This window comes from Loxodonta africana, chromosome 15, assembly GCF_030014295.1.
Source record: "Loxodonta africana isolate mLoxAfr1 chromosome 15, mLoxAfr1.hap2, whole genome shotgun sequence".
Classification (NCBI taxonomy): domain Eukaryota; kingdom Metazoa; phylum Chordata; class Mammalia; order Proboscidea; family Elephantidae; genus Loxodonta; species Loxodonta africana.
Window position 1 is genome coordinate 1,662,982 of NC_087356.1, and position 19,216 is coordinate 1,682,197.

Sequence of the window (19,216 nt, forward strand, 5' to 3'; positions counted from 1 at the left end):
TGACACAGCGGCTCCAACGATGGGATCAAAATAATGATGGGTGAGGATGGCGCAGAACTGGGCGGTGTTTCTTTCTGTGGAATATAGTGTCTCTCTGAGTCTGAATCGACTTGATCACACCTAACAACAAATAATTCTGAGTAGTCTGGCTTTGATGAAAGGGAATGACAGCTGGAGAGGGATGTGAGACAGGAAAGGTTTCTTTAAGGATGGAAGAGATGAACATTTCCATCAGAATGTCTATAGGTGCAGAGGATGGAAAATGCAACCCCACACCCTGCTTAAGCCTGAAGGAATTTATTGACTTACACAATTGCGAAGTGCAAGTGTAACTCTTTGCTTTTACAATAAAGAGAGAATAAAGGCAAATTTGTAGATTTGATTACAGGAAGTTGTGGGACGTGAAGGTGGAGACGAGCAGCAGAGACGGTCTAAGAGAGCTGGGTAGAAAGCTGCCTAGAAAGCAGAGGCATGGGTGCCAGTGTGGAGGGCCCAGCTGGGACAGGCGAACAGTTTCAGCTTTTCTCTCGTAGGCTTTCCTCCATTTTTACTATAAATGTCCCGGTTTCATCATTCAAGCTGCTTCCCTGAGTACCCCGTTCCTACGCTAAGTGAGGCAGGCCCGCAGGGGACATGGACTAGGAGTCCGCCGCCACTTCGGAAGCCTTCTAGGAACCGTAGTTTCCCCCGAGGCCTTCTGGGAGTCGTAGTTTTCCCCGAAGCCTTCTGGGAGTCGTAGTTTTCCCCGAAGCCTTCTGGGAATCGTAGTTTTCCCCGAAGCCTTCTGGGAATCGTAGTTTCCCCCGAAGCCTTCTGGGAGTCGTAGTTCCCCCCGTAGCCTTCTGGGAATTGCGGTTTTCCGAGGGCGGCTCGCTCATGCGTTCTGCAGTTTCTGAGTCCTGGGAACGCGAGCCGTGTGGCGCCCGAGGTGAGGACAGAGGGCTAGGTGTGGTGGGTCCGGCGGCCAGAGGGGAAGGTCGAGGAAGGGACGTAGGGAAGGCATGCGCAACGCGGCCGCGTGAGGATGGAACCGAAACGGGGTTGTTGCGAGCTGCTCCCGGCCGCCGCGCCTGTCGGCCTCGGTCTGGGGCTGAGGGCGGGCGCCCCAGCGTAGCCGGAAGGCCGGGTGCGACCGCCGTAGCCCGCCCTCGGGCCCTCTGCTGACCTCCGGGTGTGAGCTGACGGCTTTGGGGTGCAGGGCCGCGCTCCCCACGCCTGGCCTGGACCCTGGGGCGGCGCGTTCCCCGCCCAGCCTCCCCGCCCCCGAGGCCGGGGGCTCAGTGGACCCCGAGGACCGACCCCGGTGAGGCCCGAGCGCTGCTCACCCGTCTTGCCCCGCAAGCGCTTCGGATGGCCGGGGCCAGGGTTTCATCCCTTCCCACCGACAGCGGCAGCTGACCAGAGCCTCCCTCCTCTCTGTGCGGCTTTCCGACACCAGCCAGACCTTCCTGCAAAACTTGGCATTTCGATTTGTCTGCAAAAGTTTCCTGAGCGAACGGGAAGCTAGCAGTGTTGGTGTGAGGCGAGCAAAGCTTGGCTCCCAAGATTCGTCAGCTACTTGGAGAGAAAGCAGCGACACGACAACTGTTGTATGAGACAGTATATATGGTAGGTGACTGACTCAAATTTGAAGGTTCAAAGAAGACAATGAATGACTGATTGTTTCCTGATATTTACACAAATGGGAGTTAATTGGAAAAGAGCTTAGAGCCTCGAGAAAGAGCTTAGCCTGTGTGGGTTTTTTCAGGAAATTTGCTTATGGGGCTCGCCTTGAAACATCCATAACTTATTTTCATAACACTGGTAGTCAGATCAGTATTTCATGTTTCCTTCTCACTGCCAACTGGTTTTTTCTGCTTCTCAGATGGCATGACAGAATATGGCTCTTGGGGGATTCCAAGTTTACATGCCCTCAAGTGGCATCTGCTGGGAAAAAGACTGACCTCTTTTTCATGGTTCCACTTCCAAAATTCCAGGGGAGGTACTCTAATTGGGTCAGATACCAATCAGCTTTGGCCAGAAAGTAGACTCAGTTTTTACTAATGTGTGAATGGAGAAAGAGTATTTCCTGAAAAGGAGTGAAGTATTGGCAGAGCTCAAGAGGCAGATCAGTAGCTGCAACTTTGCTGCATATTACTCGCCTTGAAATCCTGCTTTTAAGGAAACTACATGGTCCCCTTCTCAGCACTGCTCCTGTTCGTGCTCACGGCCACCGCTGATTAAGCAAGAGGTGGAAACATGACCTGAGGTCATTGCCCTCTAAATGGCTAACAGTTAATAAGTATCTCTTGAGAATTCCAAGCAGGAGTGGTCTGCTATGGTAAATTGGTGGTGGACGTTGGATCAGTTAGTCCGGGAGAACTAGGGGATAGAGACCTCACTGAGCCTTGTCACTGCAGAGAAGAACAAGAACATGCCACTCCAGATGGATGGAGAAATCAAGACCCATGTAGCTCGTGATGGCTGTAAAGAATAGCCTTGGTTCAAGCCCAGTTCCCACGTGGTCATTCTCAGGCACTTGCCCTGCATGCACGCACAAAGCGTAAATATAATTTTGCCCTGGCTGTTCTAAACGTTCACAATGGCACATCCAGATTATTTGTCTAGAGATCTTAAGGAGCAAAAAATAAACGTGTAACACACCACTGTCCCCTCAGTATCCAAAGGGGCACACAAGACTGTTGGAAAAGGAATACAGTCTGATTGGTAGTAGATTACAACCATAGTTGGAATCCAGAACGTGGTGCCAAATAAGATATATCCCATTGGATGGCATAGCAGTCCACGTAGAGCAGCCTCAGATGGACACTGATGGGTCCGTTTGCCCCTAATTCCTTTCCCTCCTTCCATTTCTACTCTTTGTCCCACCCTCTTGGGTCTTGACTCTATCTTGCAACAGCCTTTGTGATAAAATCCCAAGAGAACATTGTTCTGGCATTCCATGTGGGCAGCTGGGGAGACCACTGTTCCTGGGTCCACTCCTGGAAAGGTCTTTCAGATTCCCACAGTAACGTTTCTGTCAGACGAACAGACCTTTCCATGGAGAGTATTATCACCTCTAATGGCTTCCAGATGCTATCCTGTCATAAAGTTGTTTCCATATGAGGCCCAAAGATGAGTAAAACTGGAGAGGAGAAGGCGGTTGAGGTTTTCTATCCTGTCCCATATATTCTTACCCTGGAGCCCTAGTTCTTTGATAATACTGTATCTCCTATAGTCCTCTGTGATGCTAGCCAATGCTACAAGGGCAGAGGCCAGTCATTCTATCCTACGTGGCCCTGCTGCCCTTTTCTTTTGCTGAAGGAGCAATTGCATTTAATCTTGGACTGACCATCGCATAGCTGGTTATCTTTTTGAGTGCAGCCTTCTAGTTACCCAGAAACTCTTAAAAAATGGCCCTAGCAAAGAAATTTCTAATGTCTGCTTCTGATTTCCCTTTCTTGGCTAGATGTGACCCAGTCAATTTCTTGAGCCTATACGTGGAACCTTTGGCACCAAGCATGAATTAGGGCAGGAAACACTAGTCGAGGCCACAAATGTCAGGAGGCCTGATATAGTTTGCTTATCGTGTCTTTACAGTGCCCTTTGTACCCTAAAAATAACCTTTCACTTACCTGAGCTGACTCGTGTGTGATCATGTAGTCCTGTCCTTAGAGCTGAATGAAACTTAGCTAACAGTCACCTATTTTACTTTTTTATGATTGACCTTGATTTCAAAGGATGGCTTAAGAAGACAAAGTATTATAATGGAATCTGCAAAGACCTCAAGTTAGAAAACCAAAATGGAAGAACATGCTTGGCATTTCTCAAACGGAAAGAACTGAAGAGAAAATTCAAGTCTTGAGTTGCAATACTGAAGGATTCTATGGGCACAATATTGAACAATGCAGGAAGCTTCAAAAGAAGTTGGAAGGAATACAGAGTCACTGTACCAAAAAGAACTGGACAACATTCAGCCATTTCAGGAGGTAACATATGATCAAGAACTGATGGTACTGAAGGAAGAATCCAAACCAGACTGAAGGCACTGACAAAAAACAAGGCTCCAGGAATTGATGGAATACCAACTGAAATGTTTCAGCAAATGGATGCAATGCTGGAAGCATTCACTTGTTTATGCTAAGAAATTTGGAAGACGTCTACCTGGTCACCCAACTGGAAGAGATCCATGTATGTGCCCGTTCCAAAGAAAGATGATCCACCAGAATGTAGAAATTATTGAACCACGTCATTAATATAACACATAAGTAAAATTTTGCTGAAGATAATTAAAAAGCGGTTGCTGCAGTACATCAACAGGGAACTGCCAAAAATTAAAGCCAGATTCAGAAGAGGATGTGGAATGATCCTCTGACATCAGGGTGACTGCTGATGTCAGAGGGATCCTGGCTGAAAGCAGAATACCAGAAAGATTTTTACATGTGTTATATTAACTACGCAAAGGCATTTGACTGTGTGGATCATAACAAATTGTGGATAACATTGTAAAGAATGTGAATTCCAGAACACTTAATTGTGCTCATGCAGAATCTGTACATAATCAAGGGGCAGTCATTGAAACATGAAAGGTGTACATCAGAGTTGTATCCTTTCACTATACCTAGTCAATCTGTATGCTAAGCAAATAATCCGAGAAGCTGGACTATATGAAGAAGAACGGGGCATCAGGATTGGAGGAAGACTCGTTAACAACCTGCGTTATGTGGCTGACACAACCTTCCTTGCTGAAAGTGAACTTGAAGCATTTACTAAAGAAGATCAAAGATCACAGCCTTTAGTATGGATTACAGTTCAGCATAAAGAAAAGAAAAATCCTCACAACTGGACCAATGAGCAACATCATGGTAAATGGAGAAAAGATTGAAGTTGTCAAGGATTTCATTTTACTTCAGTCTACAATTAATACCCATTGAAGCAACAGTCAAGAAATCAAATGATGTATTGCACTGAGCAATCTGCTTGAAAAGACCTCTTTAAAGTGTTAAAAAGCAAAGATGTCGCTTTGAGGACTAACGTGCACCTCACTGAAGCCATGGTACTTTCAGTCACCTCACAAGCATGTAAAAGCTGGACAATTAATAAGGAAAACCGAAGATGCAATTGAAAGATGATGGTGAAGAATACTGAATGTACCGTGGACTGCCAGAAGAATGAACAAATCTGTCTTGGAAGAAGTACAGCCAGAATGCTCTTTAGAAGCAAGGAGGCTTTACTTTATCTTATGTACTTTGGACATGCTTGGTAAAGCAGAAGGTCAACGAAAAAGAAGATCCTCAAAGAGATGGATTGACACAGTGGCTACAATAACGGGCTCAAACATAGCAACAATTGTGAGGATGGCACAGGACCAGGCAGTGTTTCATTCTGTTGTACATAAGGGCTGCTATGAGTCAGAACCGACTTGACAGCACGTAACAACAACAACATGATTCACCTTGTATGCTTTGCATTAGACCTTTTAAGAAAATTATTAATATAAGCATTCTCCTGGCCACACCAAGTTTAAAATTCAAACTAGTTACAGCCATTTATTTAATTGCTTATTTATGACTAATTACTATAGAGTACAATGTTGATTGTACCGTAAAAAGGTGTAAGAATTTGCTTTGGTATAAATTATTTGATTTTTAATCATGTCTGACTTGGGAACACAGTTCTGTTCCTGGAGTCTGCTACCCTGGGGAGAAAATTGCAGCAATATCCGTAATATCCATCCCCTGGGAAGAGGTGGGTTTGCTTCTAGGCTTATTCTTAGTAGGATATTGGAAGTAAGGGCTGTTTCACACCTAATCGATAACGTGGAGTTTTTAGCCTGTTTCTGCCAATGGGATTGGTCTCTTTCATGTTTCCTTCTGTAGCTCTGCCATCTCTGGATTGGACCTTTTTTAAGGGAACACAGAAGAGGAGGGAATGGCAGCTGTGCTCCTAACGGCCAGATGGCAGGTGAGTTGGATTTTCTCGTCTGGAGCTTGCTCGCCAACCAGGGAGTGAGTGCATTGGAGACTGGAGCCATTCCTGTAAAAGATGGACTCTCCTTCCTCCCCATATAACTAACACACTTGCAGAGACCTTCCTTCTGAATGGCTCTTAAAGTCTTGGCTCTGGGCTCCCACCCTGAATTTGTATGAAATGGTTGGGGACCAGAGGGTTGAGACAGCTCTGCCCTTAACAGCCTGATGGTTCAGGGAGGACTTGAAGAATTTTCATCAGAATATACAAATCCTGAATCTTCTAGTCTGGGCAGATGTGATCTTCCCTTTCGAAGGGGCATCACATCTTTGATCCCTTTTCAGTTTTGGTTCTTCTGCCTTAAAGTGTCTTCTGTTACCCACACCCTCATCATGGGTCTTCCCTTGACTTGAGAACCAGTTGGTCAGGCTGAGATCTCATGAGCCCATTAATGTTAGAGCTGGAAGGGACTTTAAAGATCATCTGATCCAGCTCTTTCGTGTACAGTTAAACTGAGGCTGAGTAACAGGAGGTTCCACCGTGGGCATGAGGCCACAAGCGAGGCTTTCACACCTCAGGTCACAGAAGTGTGCCTCTTCGCTAAAACACTGACTGTCCTCGACACCATCAGAACCATTTCTTCGCCATTCCGTCTGTCTTCCAGCGTTGTAGTCTTTACTCCTCGGTGAGCCATAAACAGAGGACACAGATGAACAAGAGTGTGTCTGTCTTTTCAGAAGTCACTGAAGTTCAAGGATGTGGCTGTGACGTTTTCAGAGCATGAGTGGAATCAGCTCGTCCCTGCTCAAAGAGCCCTGTACAGGGAGGTGATGCTGGAGAACTACAGGGGTTTCGTTTCTTTGGGTAAGCATTATTTCCTCAGTGACTCGGAATCTGCCTTTCTTTTCTTTGTGTAAAGAATGTGGCCCTTCTTAGTGGGGCAGGATGGTCTTTCTTTGGCGAGATCCCCAGGAGAGGCAGAAGAGTGGTCTGTGGGTTTACTTGCTTTTCGTTGTTTGTGTTTAATCAAATGTTTTCGTACTGGGATTTTGTAGATGTCTCAAAAAGCCGCTTCGAAAATGTATTTACGTACAGGGTCACTATGAGTTGGAACTGATGCCATGGCAATGGATTGGATTTTGGTTTTGTTTAGCGAAGCAGAAATGAAACCCTTCTGCTTACACAAGAGGTAAAGAATGGGTTCCTATGGATTTCAAAAGCCAGACCTCAAGGTTCAGGGAAGAGAACAACAGTGAAGGGGAGGGAAGGCAGAGAGAGAGAGCATGCAGATTCTTGTGGGAAAAGGAGCCAACAGACAGTTTTTTTAATGAGAGAAGAAAGCCAGAGATAATGCCGCCTTAACTCCCTGGGCCACCTTAGATGAATCAAAAGGACAGCCAGCAGAACAGGATATCTGGATGGCATAAGGAAGACTGCTGAATCCCATTCACAGAAATTCCTGAGGCAGGTGGCAAGGAAGTAAGCCAAGGTGGCAAAGGATGTGGCTGTAATGTCAGTAAAAGCTCACTTGCAGCCCGAGGGGCCCCTGGGCCAAAGAGGAATGGCTTCTGATCTGGGTGAAATCTATGGGCTAAGTGAAGGTTGGACTGAGGCCCTATTTTAAGGTTTTAAAAAAAAAAAAAACTATTAAGTAACACTGGAATCGAGCAGCCTTCTGGGAATTGTCTGAGAAAAAATTAGATAAATGTTTATCTCAGCTTTGCATAAAATTGTGAAAAAAATGGAAGCAACATAGATACCTGATAATACGGATTTAGTAAATACATTATTGTGCATTCATAATGCAATACGGTACAGTATGGCCCTTGACAATGGTGATATTTATAGAGTTAGAAAGATCTTAACGATGCATTGTTAAATGGTAAAAGCAGGTTACTGGTGGGGAGGGAGAAAAGGGGGGTTAACAGTGATGGAAAAGTTGTATTGATTAAGGGTAGTGTTGCACAGCTGATCGTGTAACTGATGTCAGTAAGTTGTACACCTGTGAAAAAGGTGAACCGGCAAAAGTTGCGTGATACAGATATTTACAACAACAACAAAAAAGAGTAGCTGCTGAGGTGGCTTATGTACAACCAGACACCTCATGGGACTTGGTTCTTTGGTTTGGAGGTTTAGGGTCATGGTTTCATGGGATGTCCCAGTTAATTGGCCTAATAACGTGTTTAGTGTTTCTGTTCTACCTCCTAGTTCATTGTGCAGTGTCTGGCATCTTAAAAGCTTGCACACAGCCATCCAAGGCACAACAATTGGTCTCTGTTCACCTGGAGCAACAGAGGAGAATAAGAGTCAGGAATAGGAAAAGGATATGGCATGTGTGGCTAACTGTGCCTCCACGAACAGCTGCCTCCTTTGCCATGAGATCAGAAGAACTGGCTGGTGCTTGGCTACCATTACTGGAGATTTTGATCAAAGCTTCCATAGGAGAATCCTGATCAAAAGGAGGAAGATGCAGAAGAAAATTCAAATTCTCATGGGTTCTAGACTTTCTAGAGCGATGGAGGGTGAATGAACCCCTGAAACTACTGCCCTGAGATAATCTTTAAATCTTAAACCAAAAATATGCCCTGAAGTCTTCTTAAAACCAAACAATAATATAGCTTAACTAGTAAAGAATGTCTGCCTTGAGCATTATGCTCTTTTAAGAACTATGTATATGGGATCAAATTGACAACAGCAGCTTGAAATATTAGATAGGAACCTTAGGGGGCAGTGAGTCTATGTTAACAAGGGAGAAACGACTCAGAAAAGGAGGGTGAGATTGGTTGCACAGCTCAAAGAATGTAATCAGTGTCACTAAATGGTACGTATAGAAACTCCTGAATTGTGTGTGTTTTGCTGTGTATATTCTCAACAACAACAAAATAAAATTTAGAAGAAAAAAACCCCTTTTTTCAAGACTATGAAAAAAAAAATAGGTTAAAAATATTTGGAGCTTACGACCATGTACAAAACAGTGAAATGTCCGGATCTGTGTTTCTATATTCAGTGAGAAGGTCTGGAAGGATTGGCACCAAAACATTAAATATTTTTGACTACTAGGCTTACAGGTGATTTTTCCTTTTCTCCTTTTTATATCTTCTAATAGTCTACAGTGAACACAGAATATTTTGAAATATTGTAAAAACTACATAGAAAATGAGAAAGCACATTTTTAAATGGATGGGAGTAATCAACAGCAGATTTAGTATAATGGTTACCTCATGGGGGGAAGGAAGAGGGCGCTAGAGAGGGGGCTTCAGTCTTAATGTGTTGGGTAGTGGGTTCATAGGTTTTTACTTTAATCTTTGTACCTTTTTTATATCTTAAATATTTCATGTCCATTGCCGTCAAGTTGATCCTAATTTACAGCAACCCTATAGGACAGAGTAGAACTGCCCCATATGGTTTCCTAGGCTGTAATCTTTACGGGGAAACCCTGGTGGCCTAGTGGTTAAGTGCCATGGCTGCTAACCAAAGCGTCGGCAGTTCAAATTCGCCAGGCGCTCCTTGGAAACTCTATGGGGCAGTTCTACTCTGTTCGATAGGGTCGCTATGAGTTGAAATCAACTTGATGGCACTGGGTTTGGTTTTGGAATCTTTACAGAAGCAGACTGCCACGTCTTTCTCCCGAGGAGTGGCTGGTGGTTTTAAACCACCACCGTTTTGGTTAGCAGTGGAGCTCTTAAGCACCGCACCACCAGGGCTCCTTAAATATTTCATAAGGCACTTAAACACTAAACGTAGAAAATTAAGACTTTATAAATGTCACTAGTTTAAATTTCTAAAAGCTGAAGGCATCATAATTTATCTTTATAAGAATTTCTAAAAAATTGTTAATGTTTTCAGATTTAAGTATTTCATATCATCTGTACAGAAATTGAATTACATTTCGAAAACTTCTAGTTTGATTTGTAGTTTCATCAAATTGAATAAAATTATACAGAAGTAAGATTAAGGAATGTAAATATATTATTTAAATTTAAAAGACTACAAAAGAAAAGAAAGTGAAGTGCTTCATGGTGCTGCCCCTGAGTACAGAGCCTTCTCCATATTCTGCCCCTTTAAACCAAGAACTTTCCCTCAACCTATAAGAACACCTAGTTCCATTCTGAGGAGGTTCCCAGGAACAAGTGAACCGCTTCAAATAAGCTAATTTAGATGGTAGAACATTGGACCTAACTTTGGTCATAATCCTGGAAATTCAGCATGTACTTTCTGGACAGTCCCATTTCCTCCCTAGAGGGTCGGGAACTGGTACTAACCCTGAGATGGCTATGGATTTCCATCACAGAGAGCTATTTCTCATTTTATTCTTTGTAAATAGGACTTCTAGTTCCTAACCCAGATGTGATTTTCCAGTTGGAAGGAGGTGAAGAGCCATGGACGCTTGATTTTCCGGAAGCTGAAGAAAAAGAAGGTCCAGAGAGTACTTGCCTAGGTAAGTGTGAACTGGACATACAGCCCTTAGCCAGAAGCTCACTGGGGGTCTCATGGGGCTGTGGAGATGGTCGTTGCCATGCTGGGCCTTTGCTTGGCACCGCCGACATTCACACAAGGTGGTCTGTTGCCTTTCTTCAAGTCTTTGCTCTCAGGTGTCCCCTTCTCAGGCCTTCCCTGACCGTGCTACTTCCCTTCCTCTCCAGCCCCTACACCGCTGATTTATTCCCAGCTATATTGAGTCTTTTTTTTTTTTTAATATTGAGTCGGAATCGACTCGACAGCACTGGGTTTGGGTTTGGTTTACATTGGCTGCTAACCAAAAGGTCAGCAGTTCGAATCCACCAGGCGCTCCTCGGAAACCCTGTGGGGCAGTTACACTCTGTCCTCTAGGGCTGCTATGAGTCGGATTCAACTCGACAGCAATGAATTTTTTGTTTGTTTGGTTATATCTTCCTGACATACTAATATAAATATTTTATGTCTTTGTTTATTTTGTCTGCCCCCTAATTAAAATGTAAAACTCCATTAGAGACGTTTTGTTTTATATTATTTAGTACTGTACCCCAATGCTTAGAGCAGTACCTGGTGGTAGCACACACTGATATTTGCTGGGTGAATGAATAAGTGAAGCTGTGCACAGCAGGGCCCTTACTGGTTTGTTTCTTTTTTTTTTGAGGGGGAGGGGAGCTGAGAAGGTTGAGATTTATCTTTAATTCAACTCTGATAGTTCTTCTCCTCGTTCCTGCTTATCCTTTACCATACTTCCTTCCTCTTCTTGTCAGCAACGCTCAGTACTCGCTGGCGTTCGCTTCCTCAGATACTAGTCTGTCTCCCGACTTGCTCCCTGCTGTTCACACGCTGACACGCAGCAAACTGCCCTCCTTGTTCCTGTGCATCTCTGTGCATCTCCTGTTTCTCTGCACCTGCCTTTCCCTGAAATGCCCTTGTTTGGGCTGTTTACATGGTTAACTTATTGTCGTTCAGATTTCAGCTTAAATGTCATCTCCAGGAGACCATTTCTGAGGGTCCTTCTAAAGAAGCTCCCCACTCCAACTCCTATTCATTATTTCCTTCAATGTACTTATCACCATCTGTTTTATTCTTTGGCCTCCCTAGTAGACTGTAAGCATCATGAGAGCAGGGACCATGTCTGTCTTGTTTGTTGTAGACTTTTACTATGCCTGGCACTGAGTGAGCACCTAGTAAACATCTGATGAATGAATAATTGAAACTTGTTTAAGGAGCTAAATGCCCATCTCTGACTTCTAGTCTCTATTCCTCTCTTTTCCTCTGCCGTTTTCAACCTTTCCCTGCTGTTTTTGTTTTAGGGGGCTACCAGTGAACTAGCAATATTTTGTATTCTTTTTTTTTTTGGTTTGGTTTTCTTACCATTTTTCTTTTTTACTAGTGCTAAAAGCCAGTTATATCTGTGTTTTCTATCTGTTTTAGGTCAGAAGGGTAGACCCGAGAGCCAGGACTCAACTCAAAGGCAGGATGTATCTAAAAATGCAAAGCCACGAAATACTTTAATGGAAATAATTAGAAAAAATGGTCCCCTGGGTACTACACTTGGACTTGATAAACCTGAGGGCAGGTTGGAGATAAAGAAAGAAAATCCTTCCGAGGAGACCTTGAACGAGTTCTCTCCCAAGGAGGACTCAAGGCAAGTATCTACTCCTTCTCAGAAAACCAACAGTGTGCGGAGAAACTTTGACTGCAGGCTATGTGGGAATACCTTTTATGACCCCTTATCCCTCAGCCACCATCAGAGGACTCACACTGGAGAGAAGCCCTATGAATGTAAAGGTGGGGAAGTCTTCAGTTATAGGAGCAGTCTTAATAAGCACCTGGTGTCTGAAACTGAGGAGAACCCCTACAAATGCAATGAATATGGGAAAACTGTCTGTGACCAATTAACCCTTACTGAACATCAGCAAACTCACCCTGGAGAGAAACCTTTTAAGTGTAATGAATGCGGTAAGGCCTTCTCTATCCGCTTTTCTTTAGCTCGACATCAGAGAATTCATACTGGAGAACGACCTTTTGAATGTACAGAATGTGGGAAATCCTTTAGAGAGAAAGCTGTTCTTGCTCGCCACAAGCTCACTCACATTGGAGAGCGGCCCTATAAATGTAAGGAGTGTGGGAAAGCCCTGTCCAACCGCTCCTCCCTCATCCGCCACTGGAGGGCACACACTGGAGAGAGCTCTTTTGAATGCAACGAGTGTGGGAAGGTCTTCTTTGACCGCTCATCCCTTACACAGCATCAGAAAATTCACAGAGAAAAGCCCTACAAATGCACTGAATGTGAAAAAGGCTTTATTCAAAAAAGGCTGCTTATTTTACATCAGAGGGTTCACACTGGAGAGAAGCCCTATAAGTGCAGTCTGTGTGGAAAAGCTTTCAGCTGTAAGCCATCTATTGTCCTACATCAGCGGCGTCATGCCAGTCAGGCTACAGGATAGCATCGCTCAGCCAAGTGAGCAACCCCTGTAGAGACTTCATATAGATTTGTACAAAATGATGATTTATTTTGAGCACCTTCTAAATACAGCTTATTTTCATGCCTCCATTTTCATACACTCTCAATAAACAGTCTTAACAGATCATGCCATGGACTTCCTCTGGGATGCCTCAAATATTAGATAATACTTTTGACCAAATTGGTCAAATTGCTTTATGAGAATTTTAAGGAACCTGTGATGCCATTTTTTTAAAATGCTGTCTTGACCCAGTTTTGAGGCCCTTTCCTGAGCAGCTGATTAAGCTCCCTCTCCAACCATTCCCTGTATCAGGCTCTTACACTCCTGGGGCACTGTGCACCCATCCTGATTGCCCCGGGGCCAGAAACCCAACAGTTAGGGACAACCTCCATGCTCCCTGATTCTGCAGAATTATTCAGAATACCCAATCTCTACGAAGCTTGTGTGACCTAGCTAACTCTACCTGCTTGCCATACATACGCTGTCTTCTACAATTCTAGCTTGTTGCCTTGTCCCTGGGTGCAACTCCCTATGGGCCCTGCATCCTGGTGTGCTATACCTCCCTGCCTGGGCGAACCGAATAAAGCTATTTACTTTTCATGGCCTTCCTGACTCCTCTTTCCTGTGTCGTAATATATATATATATATATATATTTCTAGACTGCGTGCTCCATGAGAACAGGGACTGTTTCCTGTCTGTGCACTGCTGTGTCCCCACTGTGGTCACCTGGCATATCATTGACACTGCATGTTTCCTGAATGATTTAACACCTTTGTAGCTGTAAGAACTTGTGCCTCAAATCGATTACACCTTCTAGAACTAGAAGCTTCAGAAAGACACTTCAAGTCGGAATCAACTCGACAGCCAACGGGTTTGGTTTTTTTTTTTTTCCGTATCACCTACATAGCCTGCAAATGCCTTCACTATAGCTGTGTTTTAGCTCCTAAGCTATCTCTCTTGGAGCTTTCTGGAGCTCTCATTTTGGTTATATGCTTTTCTTCACTTTAGCTCTCAGGACTCTTAGTGTCCCTGAACTTTGGCTCTTCTGACCCTGTCACCTGACCTCTGGGTTCTGGTAGACTAACCCATCACCCAACTATTCTTGATTCTTGGATAGTGGTCATTGTGTTTATCTTTGTTTTAATCTCATTGATGGCTAAGATTCCTTGGCCTGGCTATAGGGGATCTGGGCTGGGTCTCCCATTTGACCACTTTGGACATACTGCTTTCCTTTTCTCATCATAAGCTGAGGTGAAAAATACTCATGCCAAAAATTTCCAAGTCCAACTTTAACAGCCAGCCGTAGCCATGGCATCCGGATGGGGCTCCTGGCTGAAGAAGTCAGCCACAGTGAACCAGGAAATACGACTAGGTCTAATCTCAAAGAATACCAAAAAGCCAGTTTGACCCTAGACATAGCTCATGCATGAATGTTGCATCTTCAGTACCAAAACAACAATCATGAGAATGAAACTGGAAGCCAGGCCAACAAATCCTATTAGATGCATGTGGTATCCATGTTCCCCTCAAAGTGTGTCTATGAAGTGATTTACATCCACACATGGGAAGTGTGGGTTGGCTTCCTCACATCCAGGTCTTTGAGGATTCCTGTTTAGTTGTGAAACAAAGCAATGATTGCAGAGGGCAGGTGAGAGACTGAGCACCACAATGAGGACAGGCTCCTGATGTGTAGGTAATGAAAAAAGCTCAGCAGTACCATTAACTTCTTGTGCCATCTTAGTACTCTAATCTTTCATCCCCTGGACAAAGGATAGAAAATGTGGTCCTCTCTCCTTTTATCCCATTAATAAGCAGGAATCTGGAATTTTAGGCAGGGTATATGGAGATGATGAAGCCCAGCAGCAGAGTCCACAAAAGAAATAAGTCCTCATGGTGATGAAAGATCTGGCCTTTGGTATGCTGCCCAGCCTGCTGGCCGTGGCAGCAGTACCACGCAAGGACGCGGCTTCCTCTCCATCACAAATGTGTACAAAATCTGTGCACAGTACAAATGACTAAATATCTTAGGATCAGCAGTACAGCTTATTTATCCATTTTATAGAACCTCATGATAAAGTCATTTGCAATAGCCACAATATTAGCAATAAGAATTGAGTGAATGCTAACAATGGAAGAGGCTGTTAGTTGCCTACCCAATAGTCATTCTTCCCATCCTTAGTAACAGGAAATCTGATTTCTATTCTGGACGGCACAGTGCCTGGCAGTATTTCACTCCCTTTATGGAAACCCTGGTAGCGTAGTGGTTAAGAGCTACAGCTGCTAACCAAAGGCTCAGAAGTTCAAATCCACCAGGCGTTCCTTGTAAACTCTTTGGGGCAGTTCTATCCTGTCTTATAGGGTTGCTATGAGTCAGAATTGACTCGACAGCAACGTGTTTATGGAAGCTAGGCATAGCTAATCATGCCAATGAAATGCTGACAGATAAAACGTCAGGCCGATGATGATATAAACTGGATTTGTTGGGTAGGACTTCTGGGAAGGTACATTAGAGACTGACAGTAATGAAACTTATTTTTTGCCTTTTCTGTCTTTCTACCTGGAATGTGAATTTAATGGGTGGAATTGCAGAGTTCTAGCTAGTTGTGGCGGAGTAAAGGTGACAGGAGAAAAAGGTGTGAGCTCCTCTGTCCTTATGTTGTTCTAGTTGCCGTCAAGGGGCCTCTGATTCATGGCAACCTTACATAGAACAGAAGCGCTGCCCAGCCCCGAGCCATCCTCACAACTGTTGGTATTTTTGAAGCCATTGTCGCAGCTATTGTGTCCGTGTTTTTACTGGCCCTCAGCTTTACCAAATGGGATGTCCTTTCCTAAAGACTGACCTTTCCTGATGATGTGTCCAAAGTAAGTAAGACAATTAAGTTTAGCCATTCTTGTTCCTAAGGAGCATTCTGTCCATAATTCCCCCAAGGCTGATTTGTTTGTCCTTCTGGTAGCCCACAATATACTCAACATTCTCCGCCAACACTACAATTCAAATGTATCATCAATCTTCCTTTTCCAGTGTCCGGCTTTCACATTCACATGAGGCCAGTGAGAATATCATGCTTCGGTCAGGCGCACTTGAGTCATCAAAATGACCTCTGTGCTTTTTAACACTTTAAGGAGGTCTTGTGCAGCAGCTTTTCCCAGTGCTGCTTCCATGGGCATTGATTGTTGATCCAGGTAGAATGAAATCCTTGACGACTTCAATTTCTCTGCCATTGATCGTGATATTGCTTATTGGTCCAGTTGTAAGGAGTTTTATTTATGTTTAGGTGTAATCCACACTGAAGGCTGTAGTCGTCAGTAAATATTTCAAGTCGTCTTCACTTTGGACAAGCAAGTTTGTGTCATTGGCATATCGCAGGCTGATAATGAATCTTCCCCTATTCCTGATGCCGTGTTCCTCTTCATTTAGTCTAGCTTCCCAGATTATTTGTTCAGCATAGACTGAATAAGTAAAGTGAAAGAATACAACCTGGCCACACACCTCTTCCATGAAGTATCCCCTTGTTCTATTCAAACGGATGCCTCTTTTATTTTTATTGTGTTTTAAGTGAAAGTTTACAAGTCAGTCTCTCACACAAAAATTTATATACACCTTGCTGTATAATCCTAGTTGTTCTCCGCCTAATGAAACAGCACAATTCTTCTCTCCACCCTGTATTCCTGTGTCCATTCAGCCAGGTTCTGTCCCCCTTTGCCTTCTCATCTCCCTTCCAGACAGGAGTTGCCCACATAGTCTCATGTGTCTGCTTGAGCCAAGAAGTTCACTCCTAACCAGTATCATTTCTTACAGTCCAGTCCAATACCTGTCTGAAGAGTTAGCTTTGGGAATGAGTCCAGTCTTGGGCTAACAAAAGGTCTGGGGACCATGACCTCTGGGGTTCCTCTAGGCTCAGTCAGACCATTAAGTCTGGTCTTTTTTATGAGAATTTGAGGTCTGCATCCCACTGCTCTCCTGCTCCATCAGGGATTCTCTCTTGTGTTCCATCAGGGCAGTCATCAGTTGTAGCCGGGCACCATCCAGTTCTGGTCTCAGACTGATGTAGTCTCTGATTTATGTGGCCCTTTCTGTCTGTTGGGCTCATAATTACCTAGTGTCTTTAATGTTCTTCATTCTCCTTTGCTCCAAGTGGGTTGAGACCAATTGATGCATCTTAGATGGCCCCTTGCTAGCATTTAAGACCCCAGACACCACTCTCCAAAGTGGGATGCAGAATTTTTAATAAATTTTATTATGCCAATTGACCTAGATGTCCCCTGAAACGATGGTCCCCCGACCCCTGCCTCTGCTACTCTGGCCTTTGAAGCATTTGGGTTATTCAGGAAACTTCCTGCTTTTGGTTTAGTCCAGTTGTGCTGACCTCTCCTGTATTGTGTGCTGTCTTTCCCTTCACCTAAAATAGTTGTCTACTATCTAATTAGTGAATATCCCTCTCCCTCTCTCCATCCCCACTCTCATAACCATCAAGAAATATTTTCCTCTGTGTTTAAACCATTTCTTGAGTTCTTATACTAGTGGTCTCATACAATATTTGTCCTTTTGCAACTAATTTCACTCAGCATAATGCCTTCCAGATTCCTCCATGTTATGACATTTTTCACAGATTCATCATTGTTCCTTATCAATGCGTAGTGTTCCATTGTGTGAATATACCGTAATTTATTTACCCGTTCATACGTCGATGGGCACCTTGGTTGCTTCCATCTTTTTGCTATTGTAAACAGTGCTGCAGTAAACACGGGTGTGCATATATCTGTTCGTGTAAATGCTCTTATTTCTCTAGGAAATATTCCAAGGAGTGGGACTGCTGAATCGTATGGTAATTCTATTTCTAGCTTTTTAAGGAAGTGCAATATTGATTTCCAAAGTAGTTGTACCACTTTTTACATTCCCACTAACAGTGTATAAGTGTTCCAGTCTCTCCACAACCTCTCCAGCATTTATTGTGTTTTTTGGATTAATGCCAGCCTTTTTGGAGTGAGATGGTATCTCATTGTAGTTTTGATTTGCATTCCTCTAATGGCTAATAGGAAGCCCTTGTGGCGTAGTGGTTAAGTGCTACGGCTGCTAACCAAAGGGTCGGCAGTTCAAATCTGCCAGGCGCTCCTTGGAAACTCCGTGTGGCAGTTCTACTCTGTCCTATAGGATCACTATGAGTTGGAATCGACTTGACGGCACTGGGTTTGCTTTTTTTTTTTTTTAAATGGCTAATGATCATGAGCATTTCCTCATGTATCTGTTACCTGCCTGAATGTCTTCTTTAGTGAAGTGCCTGTTCATATCCTTTCCCAATTTTTTAATTGGAGTATTTGCCTTTTTTGTTTTCAAGTTTTTGCAGTATTATGTAGATTTTAGAGATCAGACACTGATGGAAAATGTCATAGCCAAAAACGTTTTTCCCACTCTGTAGGTGATCTTTTTACTCTTTTGGTGAAGTCTTTGAATAAGCATAGGTGTTTGCTTTTTAGGAGCTCCCAGTTATCTAGTTTCTCTTCTGGTGTTTGTGCATTGTTAGTAATGTTTTGTATACTTTTTATGCCATGTATTAGGGCTCCTAGTGTTGTCCCTATTTTTTCTTCCACAATCTTTGTCATTTAAAATTTTATATTTAGGTCTTTGATCCATTTTTACTTTTTTTGCATGGTATGAGGTATGGGTCTTGTTTCATTTTTTTGCAGATGGATATCCAGTTATGCCAGCACCATTTGTTAAAGAGACTTTCTTTTCCCCGTTTAACTGACTTTGTGCCTTTGTCAAAATCAGCTGCTCATATGTGAATGGATTTATGTCTCGATTCTCAGTTCTGTTCCATTGGTCTATGTGACTGTTGTTGTACTAATACCAAGCTGTTCTGAGTACTGTGGCAGTATAATAGGTTCTAAAATCAGGTAAAGTAAGGCCTCCCACTTTGGTCTTTTTCAGTAATGCTTTACTTATCTGGGGCCTCTTTCCCTTCCGTATGAAGTTGATGATTTGTTTCTCCATCTCATTAAAAAATGTCGTTGGAATTTGGAACAAACTTTCATTGTATCTATACATGGCTTTTAGTAGAACAGACATTTTTACAATGTTGAGTCTTCCTATCCACAAGCAAGGTATGTTTTTCCATTTGTGTAGGTCTTTTTTGGTTTCTTACAGTAGTGAGAAACCAAAAAAGTAGTGTAGTGTCTTGTAGTTTTCTTTGTATAGGATTTTTGCATCTCTGGTTAGATTTATTCCTAAGTATACCATCTTCTTGGGAGCTACTGTGAATGGTATCAATTTGGTAATTTACTCTTCAACGTTCTCTTTGTTGGTGTAGAGGAATCCAACTGACTTCTGTATTTTTATCTTGTA

At 43.4% G+C, this 19,216-nt stretch overlaps 1 protein-coding gene across 2 annotated transcripts; it reads left to right on the forward strand.

Moving 5' to 3' along the window:
• Nucleotides 1–842: 842 nt before the first annotated feature.
• Nucleotides 843–13,498, forward strand: LOC100661584 (zinc finger protein 2-like). 2 transcript variants are annotated; one of them, XM_010601351.3, is made up of 5 exons: nucleotides 843–928; nucleotides 5,859–5,943; nucleotides 6,687–6,813; nucleotides 10,274–10,387; nucleotides 11,839–13,498. In XM_010601351.3, exons 2-5 carry the CDS (start codon nucleotides 5,911–5,913, stop codon nucleotides 12,852–12,854), a joined length of 1,290 nt encoding a protein of 429 aa, XP_010599653.1. In that variant the 5' UTR covers nucleotides 843–928; nucleotides 5,859–5,910; the 3' UTR covers nucleotides 12,855–13,498. The 2 variants fall into 2 exon arrangements, with proteins under 2 accessions (XP_010599653.1, XP_010599652.1); XM_010601350.3 differs by lacking the exon at nucleotides 843–928 and adding an exon at nucleotides 936–1,608.
• Nucleotides 13,499–19,216: the final 5,718 nt, after the last annotated feature.